This window comes from Bombus flavifrons, chromosome 7 (genome assembly GCF_040668555.2).
Source record: "Bombus flavifrons isolate JBK064 chromosome 7, iyBomFlav1_principal, whole genome shotgun sequence".
Classification (NCBI taxonomy): Eukaryota; Metazoa; Arthropoda; class Insecta; order Hymenoptera; family Apidae; genus Bombus; species Bombus flavifrons.
Window position 1 is genome coordinate 15,333,661 of NC_138448.1, and position 14,163 is coordinate 15,347,823.

At 37.5% G+C, this 14,163-nt stretch overlaps 1 protein-coding gene across 7 annotated transcripts in view; it reads left to right on the plus strand.

The window, feature by feature from the left end:
* Ptx1 (pituitary homeobox homolog Ptx1) overlaps nucleotides 1-14,163 on the plus strand; it is a 44,310-nt gene that overhangs the window by 8,375 nt on the left and 21,772 nt on the right. For 3 of the 7 annotated variants that reach the window (XM_069116768.1, XM_069116770.1, XM_069116769.1), the window contains exon 2: nucleotides 11,266-11,463. The exons of the other annotated variants lie outside the window; for them this stretch is intronic. In XM_069116768.1, the coding sequence (XP_068972869.1) occupies nucleotides 11,266-11,463 (198 nt within the window). The remainder of the gene's footprint in view (nucleotides 1-11,265; nucleotides 11,464-14,163) is intronic. 7 annotated transcript variants of the gene reach the window in all.

Consider the following 14,163-nt stretch of genomic DNA (forward strand, 5'->3'; position numbering starts at 1 on the left):
CAACGTCTGTATCTCGCGTTTGCAACATTGGATTAATACGCTCTGTGGAAAATTAAACAAAGAACAACAAAAAAACATGTTGTGATCGATCATTTTTGACTCTCAACCTGTCATCTTTTTAATAGGTCACTTTTAGAAAATTAATAAAGTCAATACGAAGGTACAGTGTTTGAAACGAGCGTTCTTTTTATGGAATATGGTCCGCTAACATTAATCAAAGTTTATTTCTTCGGAGTTACGTGTTCTATAATTTCTTTCAAGATTAGTTTCGGTTTAATTCTAAGGACAATAGAATTCTGTTCATACGAACCTCGTTTGTCGTACGTAGCTGAACGAGGGTAAAAGAAATAGCAAATAGCGCTTAATGGGTTGAATAATCGAGCAATAATTGACTGTTAATCTCGGAAATAGTGTTGCGAATTCCATTTTAAAACGTTGAAAGACGAAATCTACCACGATATATCGACCAAAATATTACCCATATAAAATCAAAGAAAACCGCAACCACGGATTCAAGACGATATCCACGACAAAGACGAACATACGATCCATCGTCGCAACGACTTTCTCCAGCAGTTGCTTTAAAATAAACAACTCCACCCTAAAGACGACTTATTATACCTAGAGCACCATCATTATCCCAAGTCATTTTTCACACATATGTCGACAAATTTTACACGTACGTCCCTTCGAAATCTCGGAAAAAGAAAAGGAAAGAAAGAGAGAGAGAAAAAAAAACGAAGCTCCTTAACAACTCACGGGCCAAAAATATCATCGATCGATGCGCGTTTTCGAATATTTATAAACGTGGAGCAGGACTTTAAGGCTCGTACGAGATACTCGGTCCCGGTCGTTGTCCCAATGACGAGCGTACCGGTCGGCTTGACTAATAAACGACTTCCTAAGGAAGCCAAGGATTACGAGATTAGGAGCGAAGACCGTAACGGCAGACTGCGACTTTCTGCCGGAGATGGCGAGGAGCCTGTGGCTCACAGGTGTTCCCGCCACGCTGTCGTACTTCAACCTCCCGACGTTTTTCCACGTCCGAGGGATAGCTGTCTCGGTAATTATCGGCCATGCGACCGTGCTCGTACGTCACTCTAAAATCGCCGCCACACATCTCGCTACGTGACACACTTTGGTTTTTCTCGGCCGTGTTCCCGAGCAGGGACAGGAAATACGTGCGGTCAACTTCTCGGGGAAACGTGTGAATGTCGCCGGCTACTTTTGCGAGACAGATACCGAAAAACAACGGTGGGAAAGGGAACTTTTGCGCGAGTTCCAGTTTCTTTATCGCGATATAAAAGCTCGATGGTGCCGTAGAAATAACATTTAGATTCTATACAGATTGAAAATGGGGGATTAAATGGGGGTAATCTGAGATAGAATCGTCAACCAGTTGTTGTTAATAAAAGTTATTAATTTTGAGAGATAGAAAAGACCGCGTTTTCGATTCTCCTTCTTGCTAACGAAATCTACCTTATGTTCGTAAGAATGATATTCAAAGATCGGTACAAGAATTTCCTGCGAATGACTAATTTCGTGTGACTTTCAAAGGATCCCACAGCTGCACGATACGGATATTTTAGCGACCCTTATAACCCTCTTTGTCGCTGAGTTACACCACGACACGGTCCACTGAACACCTACAATTTTTACAGCACATGCCATTTTATTTATGTTCGCGTATTACCTTCTCATTGGCTGATGATAATCCATAAAGTTTGGCGAATACTTTCGTAACGAGTAATATTTTTCTTGTCGTTAATCGTAATCGTGGAATTCTTTCGTGGAAAGTTTATTTGAAAATAGTTTATCATCTTATACAGATGAAAGATTCGTAATTTATCGTTAAATTTATTCTGTAAAATGATGAAAAAGTAGCTGAAAAATGTCTATTATATAATTATTACTGTTAGCATCGACGAAAGATCGTTCGTCGTTTTGCAAAAGATATTCAATTCAATGAAGATTACTCCTGTTTTTATCAAAAGTAGAGAGGTATATTGAATAGGTTTAATCGCACATTTAAGATAACGAAACGATGTACGAGTAGATACAATAGCGATCTAATCAGCAATAAATAGATTTTAGAATGACAAGTGATATAAAGTTTATCTAAATAAATAATTTTTAAATAGTAACCTATGAATAAATTTCTTTCCAATTTCCATCTTCCACGAATAATTATACCACCGAAGTAAACAAAAATTAAAGTTCGTTAGGCGATTTAAAAGTTGGAAAAACGTCGGAAACAAAATATAAAAATGATCGTTTAGTTTCCCTTTATCCAGGAAAAAGCCTTGTGAATACCTTTTAACTGGTTGGCTATTAAAACCATTAGATGAATGTGTTAGGAAAGAAAATATTACTGTAATAGTAAATCAACAAGCGGCAAATGTCAGTCCTCGCCAAATATCTCTTGATCGATGCCACGGATATTGGTACAAGCTTTATTGCCGCGCGAGTAAAATTTCCGGGTAATGAAAGCAGCGCTGAAATAACTCTCCATCGATAATTTTATATCGGAGATTACGATGCACCGCCGGAGATTATAATCCCCCGGGTTTTATAACTTCCATGGACTACGTTCGTCGCCGGTGCTGTGTGTGTTATGAAATTGAAAAAAAAAAGGGAAAATTATTTCTGGCACATTTTAGGCGGTTAATTCTATAAGTAAATCTATCCGATAAAAGGAAACATTGATTGCATTATCAGCGAATAAAGGGTAATATTTCATTTCGAATAAAAGAACGAATGTATATATATGTATATGTAAGCTACGGTCTTAATGATATTAAACTCTTCATAGAATTGTTTGATTAATCAAGGAAGTGTACAAACAATTCACGAAAGCGAACCTAAAATTGGAATAGAAAATTACGCGTACCCATCTCGATATAACAAACTTTTTAACGTTAAAAAAGAATACAACTCGACCAAAAATGGCTCAAAGGATGCAACAGGGTTGAACAATAACCTACGTAAAAATATTATAATTTCGATACTTTATCAACTTATCGACTTATACTTATCATCGTGTAAACATCGCCGTTAAGATATATCTAAAATGATGAATTTAATAAAATCAACAACCAGAACTTTGAGCAAATTCTTTCGATATGAAACGAAATCAATGGAGTTTATTCGAGTGGAGAACGTGGCGGTATCACGAGGACGCTGTGTTCTTCGTCGACGCCGACGTCGACGGTCGCATGCACAGTCGTCCCGTAAAATCCGTGCGGATTAGCGATCCACTAATATATCCCGCGGGCGTAAAAACGCGACGAAGCAGCTGAGATATTCGTTTTCGTCGTTTCTCGGCACTTGGCGTTCGTCGCGCCGCGCCAGCCGGTTTGTCTTTGGCATAAAATAACTCCAAGTCACGGGGAAAGTAATAAATTTGTGAGTTACAACTTGTCCACGCAGACCCCTAGTTACCTCTCCTCGTTCGCCTCTCTTGCATTTCTTTATTTCTTGCTCGTTCACCACGATATCTCACCCTCCTCCCCTCGACGCGCGATTTTTTCTCCGTGTGAAAACACGTGCGAACCAGGACACGCAACGGGACGCCACACTACCAAGCCTTCTTTCTTAGAAAGAAAATTACCGAAAATTTGGGTAAGGTCGAAGGCTCCGGGAACAGGCTGCGTGAATTATCGCGTGAAAATTGAGAGAATTATCGCCTATTCGTTATGCGTGGAAAAATTCGGGCAGAAAATCGATCGAAGATTGGCTTGGATTTAGGTTCAGAAATTGTCGCAGCGTTGGAATATAAAGGAGCGGCGAATGAGTTGATTATTGTTCGGAAATCAAGCGAACCGTCGAATAAACGTTTCTCTTTGGTTGAATTTAAGTTTGGAAATTTTTAGAATTTTAGAGCGAGTGTCTGAATCATCGTACGAAAGCTTGTCGCTTATAGATTTTACTTCGTTGTGGAAATTTTTCTCTCGCGTTGTTTGTGGAAAATTTGTCCAGGATTGAGTGGAGTTCGAGTTGGGAAATTTTTGCAATATCGGAATGTGGAATAATCGGCAAGTGTGTAAATTATAGTATGAAAATCGAAACAATCGTCGCTTTTCGCCGGATCGTGGAAATTTCATTTCTTCGTTCTGTGTTTGTGGGATATCGTGGAATAAAATTGTTTCGACATCCGGTTGAATCCAAGTTCAGAAATTTTTGGAATATTGCGATATAGGACGATCGACGAGTACGTGAATTATTGCGTGAAAATTAGGAAAATCATCGGGTGAAAATTGTGTGTATTTGTTGTTTACGAGGTATTAAAATTTACTGAAATGACGAAAAAAGGTAGTATCGCAAACTGATAAGCCACTGAATATAAATTCCTTTGTTTCGAGTGAATATTTCTTTGGTAACTACATTATAGTGTCATAAATTTGAATATTTTATAGTAGCACGTTCGAAAGAAGAAAAGAAGTTTTCGTACTCCATAAAGTTTTATGGATAGGGTTCACCGAACGAAAAATTGAAGATTGAAATAAATGTTTCCAAATTTTAAGGCGTACAGTGCATAATAATATTTAAAGGAACGAAACTTTTTGAATTTATTAATATCACAAAAACAGTAAACCGATATAATGCTTAACGAGTATTGAACGAAACCGATTATAAAACACAGAAATATCCTGATCATGATTTGCTAATAATCATTATTTTCCTTCCATTCAGAGATATTTATATTTTAGAAGAAGAAGAAAGTTGACAAGAATATTTATTTCGTTGTTCAGAACGATTATATTATTAATCGTAAATTACACAAATATTATGATCGTGCACTGCGATAATGAATAATATTCCAACGATACTCGAACAATATTTCTCTAGATTAGGTGCAAAACATTTGTAATTTCGATATAAAAGTTTCGCGAGAATACCAATTTCCTCGTCGTGTTAAATATGCTTGTAATTTAATATATGTGACGATACTTTGTCAAACTATACTTTCACGATTAATACCGAAACATTCGCATTTGATATTTTTCATTTCTATATTCTTCTTGAAATTCGCGAGAATCCAGGATCAATATATGATGTTCTTGGTAAACGGACAGAACGAAATATCCACGAGCCACTGACCAATATAGATGTCGAATGTTTGACAGGAAAGGGTAGGATAGTTTTTGGCCACATTTCGCCCTTCGAGGATCTTCCGTTTTCACGTCTCGTGTAACTCTGCCACGAATCCATAGCAACGAACAGTAGAACCGTCAAACGATACGACATGTTAAGCCTCCAAGAACTCTGCAGGAGATCTCGTGGGAACTATATTGGAGAATATATCGAGCAAAATATATAGGAAGGAGTCATAATAGCTCTTTGTCTTCCAACGTCATACGTGACCAAATCGAACATTCTCAACCTTTGTTCGTAACGAACATTCTATCCTACACTGAGCCTGCATCGGAAAAATTCGTTTGTAATTTCACTTTATTTTCCAATTTTCACAACATAGTACATGGATTTGCCAATCCTATAATACTCTTTGATACTTCAGTTTAATACCCGTTTGAAATATTTGCCTATCTTAATTCTATTAATCTTACGTTTAATAGTAGAATATGGTATAATTAGTGATGCGTTCGAAAGGAAGAATTATTCGTGACAAATGGTTCAAAGAAAAAATTGAAATTGAATAGAATAGAATCGAACATTCTCAACCCTTGTTCGTAATAAACATTCTATCCTACACTGAGCTTGCATCGGAAAAATTCGTGTATAATTTCACTTTATTTTTCAATTTTCACAACATAGTACATGGATTTGCCAATCCTATAATACTCTTTGATACTTCAGTTTAATACGCGTTTGAAATATTTGCCTATCTTAATTCTATTAATCTTACGTTTAATAGTAGAAAGTGGTGTAATTAGTGATGCGTACGAAAGGAAGAATTATTCGTGACAAATGGTTCAAAGAAAAAATTGAAATTGAATAGAAAGGAATAAGACAAAGAGAATGTTTGCTGTAATCGTAAAATTTTCCTATTGCCGAAGAAGAAGCTAACGATTCGTTGAAGACAAAATTAATTTTTGATACGACAAACGTATTATGTTTATACACGTTACATAATCTAATACTTTATCATCCTTGTGTTGTCATATCTTCTTCAATGTTGAGGAAGATACATATGTAAGACACATATTACGTACATGTAAATACGGCGAATAATTTCTTCACGTATAATACGTCATAAATGGACGAAGAGAAAATTCTTGAAAGAGATACGTAACAAATTTCGTATTGTCGCGACTTTTTCAAATTCTCCAAAATTGTGAAAAACAACGTTTTCAAACTAAATATACGATTTACAAATATTTGTACATGCCATTCAACGTGCATACGTACCATTCTTCGATTTGTACGTATTGTTGGTACATTTTACGATTCTTATTGCAACAATTTCTTTTATACGATATCGTTTCTCGGAAAAGGAGAACCTTATGCACAAAATAGATCGCGCTACATCATCGAGCGGCAAGGTATTGAAACGTGAAAAATGGAGGCCCTATAAATTTCACCGGGTTGAGTAGGTCGTTTGAATAGCGTGTGTCGGATCAGGATGTAGATTATAAGATTAACTCTAATCTTGAAATAATATACAAACTTCGGAACGAGGAAGTTTCAGTGGTGTACACTGGTTTTATCAAAACAGCAACGAAAAATACATTTTTAGTGGGTGAACCGACGTAACGTTATGTGTTCTTCGTCAATTTCGAAATTTCTCCCTGTTACCCGATATGCACAGGATTATTCGGATGTTTACGATCGCACAACAAGCGCGAAGAATAGAATCTACACGAGGTAATTGTGACAGAAAACCCCGTGTGTCGTGTGTTTATTATTTTAAGAACCGAAATCCCGAATTTAAAGAATTTGAGAAAGAACAAAAAAATAAATATCCTGTCTTCTTTTTTGATTTCAATATTTTGAGTGTATTTTAGGATTTAACGCGTCCAATAATATCGTCGAAAATCTTTAACAGCATAGAATTTTCCCAACTTCGAGATCTTTGATTTTTTTAAATAAATACTCCAGAAGAAAAAATTAATTCCCATTACTTATCCGCGATATGTTAATTTTTTCCCTCTAATTTCTTTATCTCTTTATAAATCGTCGTCCATTTCTTTTTTCATACTTTTATTTATCCCTCGAAAGATTTATTTGTTTATCCTACCATTGTTCTAAATTTATTTACTCTATATTTTATTTATTTATAAATTGTCGCTCGCCATTCTTTCGAGTTGCTCTTTTCGAATCTAAAAAATTTGTTCCAATTTGTTATTTATATCATCTCCTTTCGCTATATGTCAAATACATTTTCCAATTGCTAAAGTCTTAACTTACGTTTCCGTGATTTTCGACTCGTCGTACAGAACTTACGACAGTTCTATAGAGCGTTATCTTTTCACAAAAATACGTCGACGTATCGAAATCAGCTGCTAGTTGTTTTCGAACTCACGACGAGTCATCATCGTGTTCCTTCGCCTGTTAGCCGTTTATTTACAACGTGTTACATCGTTTGCATTCTTCTGTTACGTGGATCCTGATAAGTAGCACGGAATCCATGTTTCGAGCTCTCAGATGCTGTTTGCCGAGGAGACATCACCGATAACGGCGACATCACTGCGGCACGGCCGCTTTTCCTAGGGGACTGGCCTTGACAAACAAACCACCTAACCATCGCATCAGCAGGATGAAGCTTATCCTCGTATGGCCATTCGTAGCACTTTACACGTGTTCTCCACGTTAGCCCATCAAATAGGCAACCGATCTATTTGCAGACTCGTAGATTAAAAGAAAGTATTTCGTGCAGTTTATTTAAGAGGCAAGTTTATCGGCGAATTTGACGGAATTATTCATTTGCGAGAAAAATGACGGAGAAAACGTTCCTAATATATATAGAAAACACTTCAAAATGATAACAATGTTATCGACCGTTGCATCGATTCGACAACTCAATATTGTTAACGTTGTGTCGTGTATATAATGTTGAAAGAACGTGAGTCAGTTTAACGAAGACAGAGAGAGTTGTGCAACGATGATAGTGAAAAATATGAATCGACTGCGCTTTCGTTCGATCGTCCTTATCGATCGCGAATCGCGATAAGCAATGTTGTAAAATTATTGTTTCATACGTACAACGTTAACTGCGTATTTTCTGGGAGAAACAGTGTTTTCGAGGAACACCGAATAATTGGAGATTGACAAGATGGCAATGGTTTGTAAATGTTAGAAATAATATATATTAGTAACTGGTAGAGAAGATAAATCCTTATTCACTCCTTGAAGATGAATTTCGTTGAGTGTTTATATTACATTTATTTATCGTAGGGCTCGGATTTAATAATTTAAGGACGAGTAAAATTGACAGATCTTCTTTCTAAATTTCTTTTTTATTTTCCTCCATACATCTCTTGTTCCATTTTTATTTTCTTTTTAAATCTGCTTACGTCGGCCAGGCGTTGAATTCACGCGTTGTTAAAATTTACAATGTGGAGCGTTATAATGATTTATAAAAGTATTTAATCATTTTCTGTATCTAGGTTCATAATAAAACGTATTTATATCTAAACGACGAAAGCTTGTCTTACGAGTTGCAATAGTTTCTCCAACAATTATTATAACGTTACGAGTAAATTCTAAGCTTTGGAATAATTGTCAAGAATTAATCGACAGATACATTTAATCTTCTTTCACGTTTATGCTCCTAACAAAATTTAGTTGTATTTAAATAATCGTAATCCACTTTATAAAGTATATTCTCGCTTCTTTCTAAACGAAACAACTTTTCTCGGATTATATTAACAACGCAGCATTCGCGAACCAGAAATGGCTATACTCGTAACTTCTCAATTATGCTCATTCTGAAAAATTAACGATTATCCTTTTTAATCGACCAAACCAGCTGTGCAATGTTTACTATAAAATGCCACTCTATTTATCCGTATAATTTGGATAAATTGATAACTCGTACGTATAACGAGATTGCGTTCATTGATCTAATTAATTAAATCGTATTCGGATAATTGGATACATGCATTTACTCGCTCCTTTGTTAAGTTTTAACGCATTCTCTATCTATATCTCGAATCCTACTCGATACGAAATATTTATATTTTTAGAGTATACGTATAATATCGATGTAGATACAAATTGCAAATCGAAACTGAGGAAATTTTAAAAACTAGTTACGGAATAACCCGTGTAGGTACGTAGCTATAAATAAAAAATACTTTGTACGATAGTGAATTTGTAATTGAATTTCTGAACCGAGTAAACAGCAACCCTTAAGGAGATTATACGAAATATTCAGTTAACGAAATAATAAATTCGAGTTATACATTTATTTCTCTGGGAAGCTTATTTTCTGTTAAAGATATAAAATATAAAAACAGAGACTTCCCAGAAAATGTAGAAAATGTAACTACTATAAAAGGGATAACACGTACGAGATACTAACACACATGAACGATGAATCTTCCTCGATCAAACGCATTAATCGAAATTGCAAACGTCCGTATAAATCAAATCCGGTAACAACAGAAATGGCAAAACCTCGACAATGGCAAAAGTTCGATAAATTCAACATTAACGGACATGTGTTCCCCGTGAATGCGTTTCAACTATACTTGAAGCATTTAGAGAGACAAACTATCCAAATTGCCAAATTGTTTCGAGTATTTAACGTCGCATCTCGCCGATGCAAACAGTCTGCGCCTGTTTTTACGTTTCAAACGTTGGTGAATAATATCCTTGTTGGTCTATACGGTACATGCGTCTCTCACTGGGACTGCGTCTCGAAGACAGCCAACACGCGCAGTAGCTCGTAACACGGTTGGCAATATCCTGGAAGAGTGACACGCGCGTTTTCGTGGTCCGTGGCTGGCTTGTGACACTAAATCAGAGCTCGAGTTACGCGCCGACTAATTGTGAACCGCCTCCCTCCTCCTTTGCCGCCCCCGTGGAAACCAAATATAACTAAACGGAGCGAAACTAAACGGCCTGGCCGATTAACTTCTCCGTTGGCTGGCTACCACCGACAGCTTACTCTCGCCAGCCCTATTCTCGACTACCACTCGTTCGAGCCGAACGAACTTTTTCTTTTCTTTTCTTCTCTATCCTTTTCTTCTGCTTTTTTTTTATTTTCCTGTGGCAGTGAAGCACCCAATGTGAATAAATAACGCGAGGGAAAAGTATGCTGCCGTTAATTACGAGACAAAATAGCGCTTCGTCGGGGTTCTCGGGCTGTGAAGTGCGTTTTTATACGCGCGATTTTTCACGTACGCTTGTTGCAAACGAAAACACGAGTCTGCCATTCGAAACGATGTTTTGTCAGCGTGAATCGAATATTTTTACACGAGCTACGACACCGTTTGTTGTCGTTGATCAGTTGCAAAGACTGTGGTAGGTGTTTCTCTGTTTGTTCGATAGTTTTGTGCCTTCGGAAGTTACAGTGTACGTAGTTTACTTGTAACGTTCGTTGCATTCTTTCTCGCCACGCTAAATGAACGACCGGTGAACCAGTTGAACGATTCTCGCTTTTTTACTAAAATTGTCGAACATCGACGAGTGAAGTAGTCGATAAACGTTATACACCGTAGAATGGAAAAGAGCGTTCAAGAACTTGGTAATCATAACACCAGTATGTAAATCAATCACGAAAGTTACGAAAATGAAATCGGATAAGACTGACTCGTATTGGCCCAACATTTATTAAGCAGGACAAAAATATGGAAGAGAAAGATATATAAGTATCGAAAAACAGAAAATTTGTTTGGATAAAACGACAAGGAATAGGAGAAAGCGTAAGAGGAATTCCAAAAGATAGAATTTTCCTTTAAAATTCTACATCTGTTGGCAGTCAGGATGTTCGATTAAATCTTACGGTTAGATCTCTGGAAAAATGAAATCAAATAAAACTACCTCGCATTAATACGTATCTCGGTATAAAAGAAGAATATTAAGAAACTAAAAGAGGAAAGACGCGAAGATAAGATAATCTGCTTGGATAAGAAAAATAGACAAAAGGGCAGAATCGTTTACATGTTTTCATATATTCGACAAACCTTTGCCTTGTAACTCTTCTTTCCCACTTTGCCGCTCGAGGAAACACCTTTGTCGTCTTAGAAGGGCCGAAACTGACCCCGCGGGATTCCGGATTAGTAACGAAATAAGTTAGTAAATAGCGAAGCTTGCGGAGAGCTTAGACGATGTTGCAAGAGGGTGTGATGCGTTTTGCAGTATGGGCACAGGGCGACTTCCGGGACGAGGTGACCGGGGGTTTGGCGAGGCTCGATTTGACGGGTCACGGAGCTCACACTCCCGGTGGCAGCAACCCCAGTACACCGGGTGCGACACCCACGACACCCTCCGGTGGATTTTCTACCGCACAGCCTAGGTCCCGCACGAACACGACACACAGGCCGGATATTCGAAAAGGTACGCCTCGCCACTTTACGAGCAACTTCTCTATCGCAACCCCTTCCTCCCTGTTTATTCGTTTCGCTAAATCAATTCGTTTGACGTTTCTCCTTCTTTTCCAATTTGTTTTTTTTTTTTTTTCTTAACGTTAACCTTCGTCGACGTTGCGCTTCTTCGTGACAGAGTGGTTCCGGTTAGATTCGTTTGTCGTCGAGGTGATTTGCTTCCAGTTAAGCGGAAATTGCGCAACGATAGAAATTCGATAAAAAATTGTTAGATTTCGACGTAGACTATGTATTTAGACAATAGATGCGGAGTAGTTAGCGAGAATAGCTCGTAACCGAGAGTGGTATAGAGGAGATAGATAGTTTAGCTCGCTTCTGCATGATCTTTCCTCGTTTATGGTTATTTTCGACGAGTAAGGGGAATTCGTAGTTCGTGGAATTAGTATGCGTAGAATTAGTCGGTGTACGTACGTGCAAGTTGTCGAAGAGACATGATTTAACAGTTTCACAGGTCTGTAGAATAATTCAACGAATGAAACTGTTTATCGTAGAAAATATTACAGACGTACCGTTTTAAGATTTCGAAGTAACTTTGAGCAAGTATCGTTACTGCGTGAGCTGGTGAAAGCAAGAACAAAAGATCTACAATAAGAAACTATCGAATTTATCTTAAACGTAATTTGTTTTGTAAATACGTATTCGGTACTTTTGATCCACTTTTTCATCTATAACAGATTTTCCTGTATAACGTTACTATACAGCTTCTAACGATACTAACGATACTAACTAGCTTTTATCAACAAACATGTAATCGTGCGTTAAATCATCCAAAGCTAAGAAACTTTGTATTAATATCACGATCGAACACGTTCTTCTTAACAAAAATCTTGTAACAACACGCTTCTATGATACGCTTACGTAACCTCGATCGATCAACTGGAAAGTTTATTTTAACACAATATTCTCGATCCATTAAACTGGTGTGCAAATAATACATACATAAATAATACAAATACATAGAGTCGCGTGTCATCTTTGCGCGAGGAAAGGCAAAGGCTCGCTCATCGATCAAGTAGGATAGCATGGAGATTCCAGCGGGAAACGATGCCGAGCTGCCGTCTCACGAACGACTGTGAAATCAAATGATAACAGAGAGTGCCGTTGTCGGGTGCAGCAGGAGAAAGACGAGGAAAATGCTGGCGTCGTTTGTTTGCAGGTTTGTTCGGCACTTAGCCGGCACTCTCGCAGCCGCCCCAAATCCCTGCAAATTGAAATATCTCCCGGAGTCTTACGGGCCTGGTTAACAACAAACCCCGGGGACGGATCTCACTTCACTCGTTGTAATCCCGAGACGAGGGCGAGGCCTCTCGTGCTCCTTCGACCGAGTCCAGCACGTTCCTCTCATTCGCGTCAGTCAGCCGAGAAAGATGTTTGAATTCCACATACTTCGATGAGTAACTCTCATTTCGACGAATTAATTCCCTGAAATTTATTCCATATAAATTGACGAGCTTCCTTTTTTTTTTTTTTTTTTGCAATATCGCTAAATTTGTTTTTAGTTTAGCCTATTATTTTTGGGGGGATCGATCTTTATGGAAACTAGGATTATGATAACCCGAAGAAAGAATACGTTGTACGTTCATTTGCACTGAGCATTGAACTGCTTTTATCATGGGGAAATTTCATTGTAAATTGCGGCCAAACCGAGGAAACATTTGTGCGTTAAGGAGTCAAGTAAGAAGGACGATGTAACTGTATTTTGGATATTGGCGAATGGAAAACGAGCCGAGATGAGATTGAAGGAAGAAAAGATTTGAAAGTTAAATTATTTCTTTGTTTAGACTTAGATTTCGCATCTTGTAAGTATAACTAATGATTATATTAACTTTATTTCTTGACTATGCTTCCTTTTTGGGTAATTCCCGTGTTTTCTTTTCTTCTTTCATAAATATTTAAAAGTTTTATATTCGTACTTTTTACTAATACGATTATATATCTTGTTTTTAGATATATTTTAACAATTATCTACTCCTTTTTTGAGAAATAATTGCAGCGCGTTGAAAATTGCTTGTTTGTTAATCTTTCTTTGACGGAATCGAACTTACTCCGAATTACATCTGAAATCTTTCGTTTCTCCTACGAATTTAAATTCATCTTGAATAAAACACGAAGCACATATTTTTCAACGATAAGATCGGTATTAAGGCAATTAACGATACAAAATGATCTATAAAGTATATTATTCCTTCAACTCCCGGTAATTCTTGTACTCTTTGTCATACGACTAAAATATCTTGTTCCACGAGAACAGTGAAACTTCATGTACGACATTAGAAACCTAGGTAGATTAGGATCATACTGAATAAATTGAAACACGGCGATAAAAAAAAAGTCGAAGGTTCTTCGTGACGCGACTTAGTTGGTATCGGAGCGACCTCATGTTGGGTTGCTACCTCTGTAAATAGAAATGGTCGTCTTAGTTAGAAGATAGTTAGCGGCATCATCAGACGCAGTGATAGCGGTGCCCTTTGAAAAAAGAGGCAATCGATCACACGGCTGTCAATACGAGTAAGGGAAGCTGGCGATTTGCTGCCTGCGGAGTCAGGGGTGAAATACCCTCACCTGTCACTGTCACGGTCATGACAAACACATTCGTGTTATTCTCGAACGGCAGGGTACGGCAGAGATTACCGATCAAACGGTCTAATCGATC